This window comes from Sus scrofa, chromosome 5 (genome assembly GCF_054392235.1).
Source record: "Sus scrofa isolate SSC_HxYL_T2T_F1_AM1 chromosome 5, Sscrofa_HxYL_maternal_Yorkshire_Landrace_v2.0, whole genome shotgun sequence".
Lineage (NCBI taxonomy): Eukaryota > Metazoa > Chordata > Mammalia > Artiodactyla > Suidae > Sus > Sus scrofa.
The window spans coordinates 7,191,136-7,208,071 of NC_139387.1; the positions used below are offsets into that span (position 1 = coordinate 7,191,136).

The following is a 16,936-nucleotide window of genomic DNA, read 5'->3' on the forward strand; positions in this document are numbered from 1 at the left end:
TTATTTATTTTTTAATCCATCCCTCCAGCCCCCACACATGTGGAAGTTCCAGGGCCAGGGATCTAACCTGCTGTCAGGGCCCTGGGATCTTTCACGCTGAGATAGGAGGGAACTCCAATTGTGTCTTTATTTTTATTTTTCACTCTTTTAGGGCCACACTCTAGGTATATGGACGTGCCCAGGCTGGGGGTGGAATCTGAGCTGCAGCTGCAGGCCTAAGCATCAGCCACAGCAACACTGGATCCAAGCCGCATCTGTGACTCTACATCATGGATCGCAGCAACAGCTGGATCCTTAACACACAGAGCAAGGCCAGGGATCGAACCCGCATCCTCAGGGATACCAGTAGGGTTTGTAACCCCCTGAGATACAACAGGAACTCCCCCAATCGTGTCTTTAATCTGCAATAATTCCTTAGCTTTTCTTTTTTATTTTATTTATTTATTTTCATTTTTGGTTGCCTCGCGGATATGGAGCTCCTGGGCCAGGATCAGATTCGAGCCTCAGTTGCAACCTAAGCTGAAGGGGCAACTCCGGATCCTTTAACCCACTGTGCCTGAATGGGGATCAGACGGGCGTCCTAGCGCTTCCAAGGCGTGGATCCAGTTCGGCCACAGCGGGAGCTCCTCCTCAGCTGTTCTTTGTCTTTCATGACACAGACATATTTGGAAGAGCACGACCTCGTTATTCTGTAGCATGTCCCTCGGTTTAGGAATGCCTCATGTTTCCCCATGATTAATTTTATGCGGATGGTGATGCTGTGTCCTTCTCAGTACATCTCTGCGGGAAGTGTGCGACGAATGTCAGTTTGTCTGGTTACTGACGTTAAGTGGATCAGTTAAAGTGGTGTGGAAGTTTCTCTGCTATCGGGTTACCAGTCCCCCCCTTTTCCTCCCCTTTTTAATTTGTGGCTATTTATGTCAGAGGCTTCGAATGTCCTTCCAATTTCATGGGACAAAAAAAAGCCGAGGCTTTCCCTTTAGGAAATGGATACCTATTTCTTGCTGAATAGATCCAGCAGCCAGCCTTCGGCAGTGGCAGCCTTTGTCAATAAAGTTACGTGAACCGGGACCTTTCCGGAAGGGATCAGATGGTCCGGCCGCAAGGCATGTAGGGAATTGTGGTCGCTCTGGGCCCTCACCGCTAAACGCCGCCCAGTGGCCTCCCGGAGAAAAAGCCAGAAGCCGAAAAGGGTGGGCAAAGAGGGACTCGCGAAGGGCCCTGGACATGGTGCCTCACGGGAATTGTAGTCCGCGGGCGCTGTCCTGCGGCGCCCCGCTGAGTCCCGCGCAGGAGAACTGGACTACCGTACCCGACAGGCCACGCGCGTGGGGGGAAGGGGGAGCCGGCCCGGGCCTCCAACAAATCAAATCGAAGGAAAGAAACTGCCGGCTTTCAAAATCCTCCTCCTCCGCCATCATCCGCCGCGGTGCGCGGAGCAGGTGGTGTTGAAGGTGCGAGCGGCGAGAACCGCTGGGATTGCTGACGGACAGGTGGGCTGGGCATCGGGCCTCTGGACTGGAGGCAGCGACCCGGACCTGATCTGACCCGGACCCTAAATCAGTCCTCGCCCACCTGGGCGAACGCGCGCGCTCCGGTCTCCCCACGCGGCGGCGGCGCCGCCTGTTTACGGTAGGAGCCGGGTCCCTTGCCTTTATCTGTCACCTGCCTGGGATTGGGGCGGGGGCGGCGCGGTCCTGGAACTGGGCAAGGAAGGTATGATTCCCCGGGGCGCTTTCTGCGTGCCCTCTCGGCCGAGCTCTTCGTGCCCTCGATGGCCGAGCGCGCGAGGGGGGTGAGAGTGGGGCGCTGGCCATTTACGCAAGTAAGGAAACTGAAGTTTGGAGAAGGTGTCAGGCCCACCCCGGCCGCCTAGCCCGCAGCTGCCAGCAGTGGCGTCGTCCTGTTAGCGTCGGTGTCATCTGGGGGCGGTGCGCGTCCGCCTGGGATCCCGGATGGGGCTCCCATGCTTCCCGCTTGTCATTTGTGGCTTGAACACGCGCGTCGCTTCTCCGCGGCCACCACCCGATGGGCCCACAGCCGCGCGGAGGGCCTGGACTGGCGCCGCAGACCCCGGGGCCAGTGTGAGTCACTGCTAGCACTTGACGGGAGCGGTGCCTGTGTACCTGTGGCAATCTGCGACACTCCTGTCCAGAGTGTGTGTAATGACAGTCTTTGCTTTGCTGGCCCTTTGCAGACCTTGGACCAATCAGTTCACCTCTCTGTGTGCCAGTCCCTTAGTCTTTATAGTGGATGGTGTGAGTGTACTGGACTGAGAAATGGACCCTTCTCCAGCTGAAGTTCTGTGTTCCTATTCCATCTGGTGGCCTCCCCTTCATTTTTCTAGCCTCAAATTGTCTCATACCAGAACTACAAGAGGTGGGGGTGGGGTTCGGGCTAGTTTTTATTCTTTTTTTTTTTTTTTTGTCTTTTTCTAGGGCCGCACCTGCAGCACATGGAGGTTCCTGGGCTAGGGGTCTAATTGGAGCTGTAGCCTCCAGCCTACGCCAGAGCCACAGCAATGGGGGATCTGAGCCGCGTCTGTGACCTACACCACGGCTCACAGCAACGCCGGATCCTTAACCCACTGAGCAAGGCCAGGGATCAAACCCGCAACCTCATGGTTCCTAGTCAGATTCGTTAACCACTGAGCCACGACGGGAACTCCTAATTTTTATTCCATTTCATCCCTTCATTCTTGGAGCAGCGGATGAGGTGGTCCTGTCAACACACCTGTCAGACCACCGTCTCTCTATCATTGGTTCAATTTGTCACTCACAGTAAAAGCCAGAGTTCTTAAAATGCCATTTGCGACGGAGGCCCTTCTTCATTTCTCTTTTCCTCATCGCTCACCTCTTTTCCCCCTTCCCCTCTGTGCTCGCTCTAGCCCCCCTGCCCTCCTTGCAGTTCCTCTAACCACCTTCCCCTACGGGAGCCTTTGCATTTGCTGTTTCTTTTGCAGGAATGTTCTTCCCCCAGATACTTGAATGGCTCAATCCCCGATATCCTTCAAGCCTTTGTTTCTTTCTTAATGATACCTTCTCTAACCATTCTGCTTTAAATTGCAGTAAACCCCCCCAAAACAACACACCTCTTTGTCCCTTCCCCTCTTAATTTTTTTTTCTTATCAACATCTGGGACACTAAATATCATTATTCTTCCCCGATTACCTGTCATTTCTCTTCGGGGAAGTGAAGTGACCCTTTCTACCGATCTGTTGAACCCTAGGCTGGAAGCTCTTTTTTTTTCAACAGCTCTGTCCTTTTGCTCTATTGTGATGGTGGCTGTTGTGATGTAGAGATTTCTGGTCTCCTAGGAACCCCCGAGGTCTGGCTACCCTGGGCTGATAAGGCTTCTGGCCAAGGTTGAAACCAGACGTGCAGTGGGCTGACCCCTGTGCCCCACCCCCAGAGTCATGCCAGCGGGGGTGGCGGGGGATTCCTTGGGATGGATGACCTGGATCCCTTAGCCATCTATGTCCTGTTTGAGGACTGGGACCCTCCAAGAGAGAGCAGCCAAGATGATCTGGCAGGTGTGTGCTCTGGGTAGACTCTTTGTAGCCTTTGTCTGGGACTCCATTGCCATTCACTGGTCAGTTCACAGGGCTTTGCTTGGGTCTCAGCTGAGACGTTGGGCAGAAGTAGTGAGATGGTCATTCTTCAGAGGCTGAAAAGTGATTCTTCTCCTTTCTTGCTGCCTTCTCCAGCTTTTTAGAACTGTGCCTTCCTTAATACTGTTTTTATTTCTCCCAGTGGCTTAGCCCTTGGGGTTTCCTTAGCAGGTCTCCCCTGCTAAGCTGCCCAGGTGGGGTCGGGCAGCTGAAATGGCTGATGTCCTGCCCTCCCCTCTCCAACCTCGAGGCCCAGGAGACTCCTCTCTCTCCCTCTCTCTCTCTCTCTCTTTTTTTTTTTTTTTTTTTTTTTTTCTTTTTTGGCCATCCCGTGGCATTTGGAGCTCCCAGGCCAGGGATCAGATCCCAGCTGCAATCACCACCTCGGCCACAGCTGCAGCAATGCCATATCCTTTACCCACTGTGCTGGGCCAGGCATTGAACCTGGGTCCCAGCCCTCCCAAGATGCTGGTGATTCCCTGGCACCGCAGCGGGAACTCCAAGAGACTCATCTCTCCTAATGGACCTTTGACCTCAGTTTGCAGATTTCCAGGGGAGCCCACCAACGCGACCAACATGGCCTCTGAAGACATTGCCAAGCTGGCAGAGACACTTGCCAAAACCCAGGTGGCCGGGGGACAGCTGAGTTTCAAGGGCAAGAGCCTCAAACTCAATACTGCGGAAGATGGTGAGTTTCCTTGCAGCCGCCCAGGGAGGCACAGGAGTGAACACGCGAGCACTTACTCTTCCTGCTTGCCGGGCCCGCCTAGCTTCACTGTCACGTTATTTGTCCCAGCAGTTCTGTGAGCTCTGGTTGGGTCTGTCCCAGTGAGGCTTAAAGATGCCTTGCCTCTGAGCCCGCGGGAGGCATCCCTGCTGGTGACCGCCTGGGCCGGCAGCTGGGCAAGGCCCCTTTGTCTCTTGGAGAGGATGGTGAGCAACAAGGGACCACAGTTGGTGGCCGTCCCAAGATACAGGCCTGACTTCCTGCTTCAGATCCACCCCCACCTTCACCTTGGTGATCTGGAGCTGGTCTGGGAATAGTTGCCGTCTCTTCCCTAGAGCCGAGGCCCTCGTGGAGCTGTGTTCAACCGACAGTCCAGGCCTCTCGGGAGCTCTAGTCCGTGCAGCTGAATGGCCCTGGGGGAGGGATGGATGCCCCGTCTCTGAACAGAAATCAGGACTGGAGAGAACTAGTAACCGAATGCAGACCCTGTCTTTCCATTCCTGGCCGAGGCACGGCTGGCACTGATCAACCCTGGATCCCCTGGCACCTGAAAGTAAAGGCACCTACGTCAGAACTTGTGAGGCCGCTTGAGGTTCCGGCCCAACCAGAGAAACTGGTCTGGACTTGCCTGGTTGCCGTGGTGTGCAGGCAGGCGCGCCCCCCTCTGCTGGCTCAGAGGCTGCTGGAGTCCTTGGGTTGCTGGCAGTGTGGGGATGCCCGGTCCTGACGTCTCTGAAAGGCCGTAGAACTTAGAGTTCCTTCTCGCGCTTGGCCCTTGCATCATCCCTGAGGGAGGGAGAATGTTGCCCTTTGTGTAAATCGGGACACAAGGGCTTGGGAGACTTGAGTAACCTGCCTGAGGCCCTACAGCGGTAAATGGCAGAGCCGGGATTTTACCAGCGGTCCCGCTTCATCCCGGTTCCACGGCGCTTCTCAGCAGACGTTCAGCTCAGCCCAGTGAACGTGAATTTGCTCTTGAGCGCTGGTCGTTAGTGCTGTGTCAGGCGGTCCCGAGTGCCACACAGAGTATCTCAATTTAACCCCCAAAAGGTTTCATCCCATTTTGCAGGTTGGAAAATTGAGGCTCAGGGAGGCGGTGTGACTTTCCTAAGGGCACAGCTAGAAGTGGGGAGCTGGGATTAAAATTCAGGTCTGGTCCTGAAATCCGTGCACATAACCACTTCACGAGCTGGGGCTGGACGTGCTGCCTCCCGTTTTGTGGTGGGTGACTGGGCCTGGCCAGTCTATAGACCTAGCCTCTGAGGAGCTGGTAACCTCAGGAAGAGGTGTGAGGAACCCAGGTAACTCCCAGGAGGGAGAAGGTGAAACATACCGAGAGGCAGGAACAGAAAGCTCTGGGAAGTGAGGCCGGGGGAAGGGATTGCTGTTAGCTCAGGAGGTGCAGGATGTCTCCCTGGGTGAGTGGGTACGTGGCGTGTCCTTGCAAGAGAGGGCACTGCAGGCGGGGAGAACCACGTGGGTTAGGCGGCCAAGACACACAGGGTGAGCTTGAGAGAGAAGTCAGAACCTCACTGGGAGCCTGGGCAGAGGCCCTGGAATGCTGTATGGAGGGGTCTGGTGGGTCCAGAAGGGGCCCCTCTCTTGGCTGGGAATGAGCCGGGGAGGGCAGGGGAGGGCAGGGGCCTGTGCACGAGGCCGTGAAGTTGATTAGAACAAGGCCTTGGAGTTCCCGTCATGGCTCAGCGGTTGACGAATCTGACTTACATCCGTGAGGACTCAGGTTTGATCCCTGGCCTTGCTCAGTGGCTTGAGGATCTGATGTTGCCGTGAGCTGTGGTGTAGGTCACAGACATGGATCGGATCCTATTTCGCTGTGGTTGTGGCATAGACCTGCAGCTGTAGCTCTGATTCCACCCCTAGCCTGGGAAGGAACCTCCATATGCCGCGGGTGCGGCCCTAAAAAGCAAAAAAAGAGAAAACAAGAAGGCCCTTCTCTTCCCAGTAAGTCAATTAAGGACCAAAGAAAAGCCTTGCTGCCTTAATAGCAGAGTAAGGAACACCTGGAGCTTGTTACTTTGCGAGACAGTAGAGGCTGCAGAAAGAAATCCCATCCTCGCAGCTCGTGACAGCTGGTTAGTCACCTGCCGTAGCTTATGTATGACTCCAACTTATGTGTGACTCCGTTTGCATTGACCGAGGAAGCAGGCCACCCAGCTTTACCCCCCGAGCTCTCTCTGTGCTCGGGACTGTCCCCATGCTAAACCTGTGGCAAGTACTGTACCTTTGGGTTTCTGTGTTCCTGTCACTTGTGCGGCCTGAGTTAAACCTTCCCTTGGGGCCTTGGCGTCTCTGCCGCCTGCTTCGAAGGCCTGTAGAGACATTCCGCTGAGCAGCTGTCCTTTCTCGTGGTGACCTAGCCATTCCTTGGATGTTTAGGGCTGCCTTTTGGATCAGGTCTTCCAAAGGGCAGAGAGGCCATGCCAGGCCTTCCCCTAAGTGCCAGCTCCAGGGTGGGCAGAGGGGCTAAGTGGCTTCTCTGCCAGGATGAGGCTTAAGGGCCATGACTGTGCACAGACGCCAGGGTTCAGAAAGCAGCACATAGGTTCAATTTTGGAAAACCAGTCTGGAGCTCAGCTCTGCCATTTTTCCTGAACTCCTGGGCAGAGTGGCTTCATTCCTTGAAATTTCAGCTTCCCTTTCTAGAAAATGGGAGGCTTATACTTGTCCAGCCTTTCTTGTCATGAAATGAATGCCAGTCACTACTGTCTAGCCATGCGATCTTAGTGGGCATTCATTTCCCCTGTCTGTGTCTCAGTTCACTCTGCTGTCAGGCAGACCTGGCAATAACTACCCAGTGAGATGTGGTGGAGAATGGTCAGTGCCCGTCGCTGGGGACGTAGCCGTGAGCAGAGGCAAAGCCAGTCCCTTTCTTCACAGAACTCACCAGGCACCCAGTAAGGAAGCTGGCATCAATGAGTCTCTGTGTCACGATGAAGTTACCATTCAGATGAGTGTAAAACTGTCACAGGCTGCACATGGGAGGTCGGGGGCTTCGAAGCCTGGGCAGTGGATGCTTGACCTGGGGGGAGGGCTTCTGAGGAGGTGCTGTGGTGGCAGCCAGGGAAGGGGGAGGCGGGTGCCCCAGCCTGGACAGGGAGCCCCTTACAGGTTGCAAGTTGCAAACTTTCAGACAACCCTTCTGTGGCTCTCGTAACCTGGAAGCTCACGCTCACCTTTCCTCCCATACTCATCTCCGGCTCCTCCCTCCCACGTCCCCTGCTCCGTCCAGTGCTGGCCAGACTAGATTTCTTTTTCAGGTAACCTGTGTGTTTTTTTCAGATTGCAAACTTAATACATGCTCATTATAGAATACAGAAGCAGTGAGAGAAAGAAAAACAACTTGATCTTCATTATAACATAGCTCCAGGATGTACCTACTGTTAATTTTGATGCATTTTTTTCTAGGGTTTTTTTTTTTTTTTTTTTCCCCATGAGCATTAGCTGAATTCCTCTCTTTTTTCTTTCTTTCTCTCTCTCTCTTTTTTTTTTTTTTTTTTTTTTTTGTCTTTTTGGCTTTTCTAGGGCCGCTCCTGTGGCATATGGAGGTTCCCAGGCTAGGAGTTGAATCGGAGCTATAGGCACTGGCCTATGTCAGAGCCACAGCAACGCGGGATCCGAGCCACGTCTGCAACCTACACCATAGCTCACGGCAATGCTGGATCCTTAACCCATTGAGCAAGGGCAGGGATCAAACCTGCAACCTCATGGTTCCTAGTCGGATTCATTAACCACTGAGCCACGATGGGAACTCCCTTTCTTTTTTCTTAAAGCAGTTGGGATCATAATTACAGATACTTCAGAAGCTACTTTTCTAACCTGATAACATTGAGAACATATTGAGCAGGTGATGGAAAGACAGCTTCACCCAGAATCCCACCACCTAGAGACAGTTGCTTTAACATTTGGCTTCTAGACCTTAGTGTGTGTGTGAGAGAGAGAGTGCAGACAACGTTCTAAAAGCGTGCTGAGACCAGGCACCATTGGATAACCTCATTTTTCACTGATCCCCAGAACGTGGTTATTTTCTAAGTCAAGTAAACTCCTGCGTTGCCCTCATTGCTAATGACATGAGTCGGACTGTGTATGCTCTTCCCCGGTGCATTAACCTGTCCTCTGTCGATGGACGTTTAGGTGGTTTAGAATTTTTTGTCATAATAAAATAGTACAGTAATGAATACCCCACACCCCGGTCATTTAGCCCTGGAAGCTTTCGTGCCTGAAGTCATGCCTGCTGGCCTCTGACGTGGTGCCTGGTGGGCTCTCTTGGCAGTGTCCCCCCACAGCCCACAGGGTGACCCCAGCACTTTCTTCGCCCAGAGCAGCCACTTCCTCTTCTCCCTTGGCTCCCAGGCCTCTCATACGTGCCTTGTTTTAATACTCATTACAGAGGAATTATTTGTGCAGCCATGTCCCTATCTAGACCTGGGCCTAAGCTCCCGCCTCAGCTGTTTGTGACTCCAGAAGCCTAAGTAAGGTTCTGTTTTGTTTGCTCCTGTGCAGCCAAAGACGTGATCAAGGAGATTGAAGATTTTGACGGCTTAGAGGCCTTGCGCCTGGAGGGCAACACGGTGGGCGTGGAAGCAGCCAGGGTCATCGCCAAGGCCTTGGAGAAGAAGTCAGAGTTGAAGGTGAGGCCTGCAGGGCCAGCAGGCCCGGCTGCCTGGGGACAAGCCTCCGCTCACAGCCCCCCAGCTGACACCTGTGTCCACAGCCTCCTGGGCCCCTGTTGGTAGTCACCTCACCTTGAACAGCTCCTCTTTTTAAACAAGGTTTTTATTTTATTGAAGTGTAGTTGATTTACAGTGTTGGGTTAACTCCTGCTGTGGAGCCTAGCGACTCAGTTATACGTATGTAAACATGCTTCTTCATATCCTTGTCCGTGTGGTTTATCACAGGACATTACATGTAGGTCCCTGTGCGCTGCAGCACGACCGGGTTGTTGATATAACAGAGTCCCAACCCACCCTCCCCCTCGGCAGCCACAAGTCCTCCAGCAGCTTCTCTCGCTCTGGCCTCCCCAGAACTCAGCCTGGCCGGGCCCCTCTCCCTGTGTGGCATGTCTGGGTGCTCCAGTAACAGGCCCTGAGGTGGTGGCTGGAGGTAAGAGGTTCATGGGGTAACACGAGAGAAATGTGGAGAGGAAGGAGCAGAACCAGACAGGCAGCGCTGCCAGCTCACTGTGCAGATCTGGGACCTGTGACGGGCGAGGGCCTCCCACAGGGAAGCCGTTCCGAGAGATGCCTAGGCCCCAGCGGGGAAGGGAGCTCCAGAGCAGAGATGCCCCATGGAGGAGTCTCGTGCTGAGCAGAAATAGCCAGACCTCAGCCCCGAGGCTGTGGTGGTTGGAAAGCGCCTGGCTGACTGCCCTTCTCACAGCTGAACAGCAAGTACTCTTCAAGGTTAGACCCAAGTGGTGCCCCTTTTTGGCCCACACAAAGGTTCTCCTCTTCTGGGGTGTCCCAGGTGGGTTCCTCTGAATGCTAGTCCTTTAAGATGCTCCATGAGGAGTTCTCTTGTGGTGCAGAAGGCTAAGGATCTGTCGTCACCGCTGTGGCTCTGGTTACAGCAGTGGCGTGGGTTCGATCCCTGGCCTGGGAACTAGCGTGTGCTGTGAGTGGGGCCAAAAAAAAGAGATACTGGGGTCAGAGATAGGGAGTGGCGGGCCTGGGGTCAGCTTGGTCAGGACTAGAGCCCAGCCCTGAAGCCACGTGCCGATCCCCAGGCCATCAGAGTTGGGTTTGGGATGCTTTGGGATGCGACCTTGGGAGGGGCTCTGGCGCTTTGGCTGTGGCTCCCTGGTCTGGCCCGAGCGTCCTTGTGCAGGTGTAACTCGCTGAGCAGACCCTTAGAACGTCTCCAGGTGGAAGTGATTGGCTTTTTTGGAGGATGTGAGAATTCTGCACAAACCAACTTCTCTAGTACTTAAGGTTGGATTCAGTTCGTACATTTTAAAGACTGGATTTCAGGGGAAGTTGCCTTTCCTGCGTCCCTTTGCTCCCAGGTTTGGCCCAGGAGAGGCCAGAGCTGTCAGAGCTGGTATGTGGGGTGGACACAGCAACCAGACTTAGAGGGAGGGCTTTGAGCTTGGAGACTAAACCCCGCTGGCCAGCGCGAGCCCTGACCCAGTCACGTGGCCACTACCTTTGCGACATTTACCTAGTGTCTCCTTTAAATCGGCTCACTGTGGAGTGAAAGCAAAAAAGATCCTTTCTGTAACTGGAAAATGGCATCCCTGACCATAAAGGGAATAAAATAGTGCAAATAAATTCTGGTTTGATGCCATTGCCCTCTGAAGGTTCTGAGCCTGAAGCCCGCTCTCCCTTTACAAAAAGGCAGATGAGCGAGAACTGGGGAGGTGGGTGAGACCCGCCAACTCCAAACTGAGGTCACTGCTGGAGGCAGTCGGGGGCTTGAAAGAGTCACTGCCCCGATGCTGGATCCCGTATCATTCACTTTCCTCTTCCTCCGCCACCCAAATCACGTCACACGTCGCTGGGGCCCACAGACTAGGTCTGGGCCAGGAGCCTGGTGTCTTGGTCCTCGTCCTGCCACTTGCTGCCGTGGGGCCGGGGCCAGTCCCCTCCCTCTCAGCCTGGTCTCCCTCCCGGAGACCCAGAGGGCTGGACAGGCAGGAGCTTTCCTGACGCTTCGGCTCATCCCCCGCCGTCCCCAGGGCCTCCAGCTCCTGTCACCTCGGTCAGGCTGGTCCCACTCTTGGCTGACAAAGTCCAGATGAAGCAGACTTGTAGAGCTTAGTGGCCAGAGTCCATGGGCGTGGGGCTGGGGGCTACCTGAAGGCCGGGGCAGGGCTCTCAGCTAACTCCTTCTTCCTTCTTCCAAAGCGATGCCACTGGAGCGACATGTTCACGGGGAGGCTGCGGTCGGAGATCCCACCCGCCCTGGTGAGTGAGCGAAGCCTCTGCTCCTCCCCGGCTGAGGGACCCCTTAGGCCTTCCCAGGGCTTTTTCTCTCGGCCTCTTTCTGGAGACCAGGAGTGCCCTGTGGATGCCTGAGATGCCGAAACGGACAGCAGGCCAGCACAGCCCCTACCTGTGTCCTGCTGAGCAGGTGGTGATGGGGAGCCAGAGAGGGAGGACTCAGGGTCTCAGTGACACTGGGAGGCACAGTGACAGGAGCCACAGCAGAGTCTGACCGGGGTTCGCTCTTGAGCGTAGTGCTTTGGCGCCAGGCAGGGTGGCCCTCGCCCCCTGCACCATTTCCCTCTCGCCCGGGCCCCTCCCTCCCCTGCACGTTGAGGGTCTGCCCCTCAGCCCTCCGCACGCAGCCTGCTGGCCGCCCCGTCGCCCTCCCGCCCCTCCGGGGCTGCTTTGCTTCTCACCATTGCTGGCTTCCTCCTGCCTGCGTTCCACTTCCCCGTTCCTGGGGCTCCGCTGGCCTTGGGTCGGTCCCCAGCCTGGGTGCGTGCGCGCCCGTGGGCAGGACGGATCCGAGGGGGTCTCCCAACAGAACATGGCTTCCTGGGGCTCCTGGGGGGCAGGGCTGGCGGCCTGCGGCCTCTCTGAATCCGCTCAGCACAGGTGCCCTCGGGGAGGTTCTTGGCCCATTCCTGGCCTGACCGTCCGCCCTAGGGGTGCGAGGGCTGCCTTGTCAGGTCGCTGTTTGAGATGCCTGCACCCACCCGGCTTCTGAAGGACGTCTGTCAGACAGTTCACGGTCATCCGGGGTGTGGCACATGTCCTCATGGGGGCCCTGGAGGGAGGGCTCCCTGGGCGGGGGATGAGCAAGCCCTTGGAGAGCGGCTCAAGTCAGGAACCAGCCTCAGGTGTGGACAGGAGCCAGACGGGGCTGCGATTAGGCTGCAGGGGACGTAAACCGGTCTGGTGACCGTTAAGTAAAGGCTCTTCGGTCAGAGATGCTGAGGGGACTCGATAGCTACTAGCCGTGGGCTTCTGGGCCCTTGTTTTACCTACATTTTAGCATTTAATTGCCTCAAGCGCTGAAGGAGGTGTTTTTACCTCCACATTACTTAGGACCATGGCAGGACAAAACAGGAATAAGAGAATAAGAGAATGTGGGCTCAGGGCATGGCGTGAAAGGCAGGGAGGGTGGAGCGGGCATTTGAGCGGCTCTCGCTGCTGCTTTGGGGCTGGAGGTTGGTTGGGGCCAGGTCCCCAGGGGCTGGGCTTTCTTCAGCTGGCGGAGGGGCAGCCAGACCGTGGCCCTTGGCTGTGGCTTCAGTGGTGGGGTAGACGTGGAAACGGCTTCAGCTGCCCTGACCACGGCCCCCGCCCCACTCCTCCCACCCCGAACCACCTGCCCTGCCCATGCCCAGCCCTGTTTCTGCCCCAGTCTTTGGCAGCGCCTCCCCTCCAGGCCATTTCTCTTGGGGGGGACTGCAGGCATCCCCAGGACGTTCCCAGTGGAGCAGTGCCTCCTGCACGTCTCCTCCTGGGCTGAGGTTCGAAGTTGGGCACCTCATCTGCCCAGTCCCCACCAGAACCCCTGCAGGCATCCAGCCTGCCTCCCTCCTTCCACGTACAACGAACCCCCAGCTTTGCAGGTCTCCCTCCCTCTTTGAGAACCCACCTGCAGCTCGGTCTCCCCTCCTCCATCTCCCATCACACTGGCCACTCGCACCCTCTTCTGTTGCCTGGATCACTGTCTCACACCCCTGGGTGGGTCCTCAGCCTCCAGCCTCCCTCGGATTTGCTGGCTAGGAAGTCCCCATTGTGGCGCAGCTGAAACGAATATCCATTCAACTAGTATCCATGAGGATGCCAGTTCGATCCCTGGCTTAGCTCAGCGGGGTGGGGATCTGGCATTGCCATGAGCTGTGGTGTAGGTCACAGACATGGCTCAGATTCCCTGTTGCTGTGGGTGTGGTATACTAGGCTGGCAGCTGTAGCTATGATTTGACCCCTAGCTTGGGAACTTCCATATCCTCAGGTGCGTCCCTAAAAAGCAAAAAAAAAAAAAAAAAAAAAAAAAAGATTTGCTGGCTATATGTATATATATATTTTTTTACTTAATTTTTTTTTTTTTTTTTTTTTTTTGTCTTTTTAGGGCTACACCTGCAGCATATAGAGGTTTCCAGGCTAGGGGTCAAATTGGAGCTGCAGGCGCCAGCCTACACCACAGCCCCGTCAACGCCAGAGCCAAGCTGCACCTGCGACCTACACCTCAACTCACGGCAATGCTGGATCCTTAACCCACTGAGTGAGGCCAGGGATCGGACCTGCGTCCTCATGGATGCTGGTTAGATTTGTTTCTGATGAGCCACAACAGGAACTGCTGGCTGTGTATTCTACATCCCTCACCCAGCTCAAAGTGCTTTGCTTTCAGACTCAAGGTCATGGTTCTTGGCCTGGCTTTCAAGGTTCTTGCTGAGTTAACTCCTGCCTCTTCTGGAGTTAACTTGCTGTTTCATGCTTATGTTTCTCTGCTCATGTTTTCACTGCCGGCAAGAATCTTCTTGTGTTTGATGTTTGGCTGCTGCTCATCCAGACCGAGCTCAGGTGCCGCCTCCTCAGGAAGCCTTCCCTGACAGACCCACGTATGCTAAGCCCCTCACCTCAGCTGAGTTCAGTCCAGAATAGTATGGTCGGCTCTGTACTGAGGTGGTCTGTGTCTCTGCCAGTTCCGTAGCAGCCTGGGTGCCCCCTGAGGGCCAGGAGGGCCTGGCATAGAAGCAGCACCTGGTGCCTGTGTGTAGAACTGACCTGAGCTCCCTCTGTGCCCAGATCTCACTCGGGGAGGGCCTCATCACCGCCGGAGCCCAGCTGGTAGAGCTGGACCTGAGTGACAATGCGTTCGGGCCCGACGGCGTGCGCGGCTTCGAGGCCCTGCTCAGGAGCTCCACCTGCTTCACCCTGCATGAACTCAAGCTCAACAACTGCGGCATGGGCGCCGGTGGCGGCAAGGTGGGTGTGATGGCCCCTTCGCTACGTCCCCACTGCCCCCCGACTCCCTCCCTGCCCAGTCCCCTGCTGCATTTACAGACATCAGAAGGATGTGCCCTTGGCCACCCACCTTCTGGGATGTTTGGCCTGTTGTTTTTCTCTTTGAAGGAGAACGGCCTCAAAGACAGCAGTCTCTGGCCAGTGGGGAGAAGAGATGGAGTCTGTGAGGGTGGGGTTGCTAAGCAACCATCCTCCGTTCTCGTGTTGCCTTGGCAACACCGAGGCAGTATTGCATACGTGCTCTGACCTGCTGGCTCTGCACAGCGCAGAGCTCGGGCGTCGTCAGACCTGCTGTGCCCTCAGAACAGCAGGCAGAGCCACGTGAGGCCTGGCGTGTGCACGCGGGGGAGGGAGCCCAGAAAGAGAAACCATGCAGGGGGGCCCCGGCACAGCTCACTGTTGTTCCTGCTCAGGGCTTTGCCCGAGGTGCCTCCCCTGTCCTGCCAGCAAGTCGGGCTGGTCAGGGTAGAAAGAAAGGCACCGAGGGAGGCGAGCCCTGTTTATTCTCTTCTTGGTCCACTCTGGCTGCTTTAGGCTCAGATTCTAGAAAGGCCGAGCACCAGCCAGCGTTCCCATTCTCCTTCCCCCACGTTCTGACCAAAAGGAGTAAAAGCCAGGGCGTGGGAACCGCCAGCAAATGGGGCCTCTTGTCTTTGAAGAAGTGGAGAGGTCGATGGCCTGTCCCCTTTTCTTGGCATAACTGCACTTGAGCATAGACATCTCGGGTCAAGTGCCCCAGATGGCATAGCTAGCATGGAATGGATGTGGGATTTGAACCTGCATCCACATGGCTCTGTCAGAGCAGAGAGAGGAGCCTAAGTGACGCTCACAGAGGCCCAGGCGGAGGAAATAGAGTGGCCTCCGCAGCAGATGGCCTGTCACCACCTGCCCTGTGGGAGGGAGAGCAGGGACGCTCCTGTGCCCGCCAGCCAGCCCTCCTCTGGTCTGAGTGGGCTCGAAGCTGGGTGTGTTCAGACGTAAAAACGTTTGCATCAGCTCCGGGGGCAGGTCCAGCGCAACCTGGAGGGGATGTGCTGTGAGAGCCCCCCTGCCGAGGTTCCTCGAGGCTGGTCTGCAGCAGCAGCCCGCGGCCTCTGCCCTGCGTGCACACACAGCCCGCCGCCATCAGAGTCAGGCTGGAGGTGTCCCGTGTCCCTGCGTCCCCCAGGACCAGAGAGCCCCGTGCAGTGAACGTGACCCAGCTGCCAGTCACGGCTCTGCCACGTCTCTGCTCTGGGACCTTGGCCCATTCCCGTCCCTCGCTGAGCCTTGGCCTCCTTGCGTGTAGAGGAAGGCCAGTACCACCTGCCTCACAAGCTCATTTCGAGGTTGAAGCCAGGAGTGAAGTGCCTTTGCTGAGAGGCCTCAGGACGTAGCGGGTGCTCTGAAAAACCTCTGCTGCTGCACCTGCCTGACTCCCATCCTGCTCACATGGTCTCTCCGGTTCCAGCCCACCAGCCAGCCCGTGGTTTTGAACTCTTGCACTTGTCCGTGTTGCTGGGGTAGAGGCCGTGTCCTGGCGCCACCCCAAGGTCAGGGCACACGAAGTTTTACCTTTTTACCCCCGGCTGCTGAGCCCCTGCTGTGTGGCTGGTCTGAGCACAGGCGTGTGTCAGGTGGGCGCGGTGGGGCCGTGGTCTCCTCAGCTGCCTCCCCTTAGGCACTGGGGGGCGTGGAAGAGCTGCTAGAAACGTGGGGTTCTGTCCAGAGTTGGCCACACCCTTAGCCACTGTAGGGAGGTTTCTGTGGTTCCCCGAGCCTGGGTTTCTTCAGCTGGAGACCGGGAAGCGACAGAGGACCTGGGGTGGTGACGTGAGCCGACTCTGAAGCCCCGCCCCCGGGACCTGTCCTCACGTTGGCCGCTCAGCGGTGGTGTCTCCCTGCTCCGGGTTGGGGCTCCCCATTTCTAACATGGGGCTAAACCCCACAGGTGATGGGACACACAGGCACGTGCCAGATGTTGAAATCCTTGTACCTTCAAGGTTCTGGGTACATGGGAGGTGTGACCACTGTTGCTTTTGAGCAGTTCTTTGTCCCCGTGTCCCCGCCAGTGGTGGCGGGGCGTGTTGAGGACCAGGGCCTCCTGCCTTTCTCCCCCTGCCCCAGATCCTGGCAGCTGCTCTGACTGAGTGTCACCGCAAATCCAGTACCCAGGGCAAGCCTCTGGCCCTGAAGGTCTTCGTGGCTGGCAGAAACCGTCTGGAGAACGACGGAGCCACTGCCTTGGCAGAAGCTTTTGGGGTGAGTGGTTTCTACGCATCCTGCCCTACCACACCCTCAGGCGGGCTGGGCTCGGCAGGCCCTTGGTCCGGAGTGTGCCTCCCTGCTGGGAAACTTGGATGAGAGACCCCAGGCTGGTCGCCTCCCCTCTCTGAGCCCTCTAGCTCATGGGGCCAAATTCCCATCCTGCGTACCCGCCAGGTCGCCTGCTCTATTGCCTCGGCAGCACCGTTTGAGTGACATCTGCCACTCAAACATCACATCTGCAGTGGTGCCAGAGCAGAGTGAGTGCTGACCACAGCCTGGCACAGCGTCACCCTGGCTCACGTGGTCGCCGTCTCTGGCTCTGGTGGGCAGGACACAGAGATGGAGCCCATCCCTTGCCCTGGAGACGGACGGCTCTCAAGTGTCCTTTTCCCCTGTTCTTCTTTCTCCACT

General features: G+C 56.4%; 1 protein-coding gene across 11 annotated transcripts in view; it reads left to right on the forward strand.

Annotated features, from left to right (window-relative positions):
- The first annotated feature begins 1,390 nt into the window (after window positions 1-1,390).
- The window catches only part of RANGAP1 (Ran GTPase activating protein 1), a 29,996-nt gene continuing 14,450 nt past the window's right edge, over window positions 1,391-16,936 (forward strand). For 6 of the 11 annotated variants that reach the window (XR_014802968.1, XR_014802969.1, XR_014802967.1 and 3 more), the window contains exons 1-6: window positions 1,391-1,632; window positions 4,149-4,298; window positions 8,859-8,986; window positions 11,201-11,260; window positions 14,060-14,239; window positions 16,385-16,519. Coding sequence is in view for 3 of the 11 variants with exons in the window: in XM_021091461.2 (XP_020947120.2) it covers window positions 4,187-4,298; window positions 8,859-8,986; window positions 11,201-11,260; window positions 14,060-14,239; window positions 16,385-16,519 (615 nt within the window). In the remaining 8 variants the exon portion in view is untranslated. Of the gene's footprint in view, window positions 1,633-1,675; window positions 2,085-3,432; window positions 3,533-4,148; window positions 4,299-8,858; window positions 8,987-11,200; window positions 11,261-14,059; window positions 14,240-16,384; window positions 16,520-16,936 lie in introns of those variants that run through there. The other 5 variants (XR_014802966.1, XR_014802971.1, XR_014802970.1 and 2 more) reach the window with 2 other exon arrangements.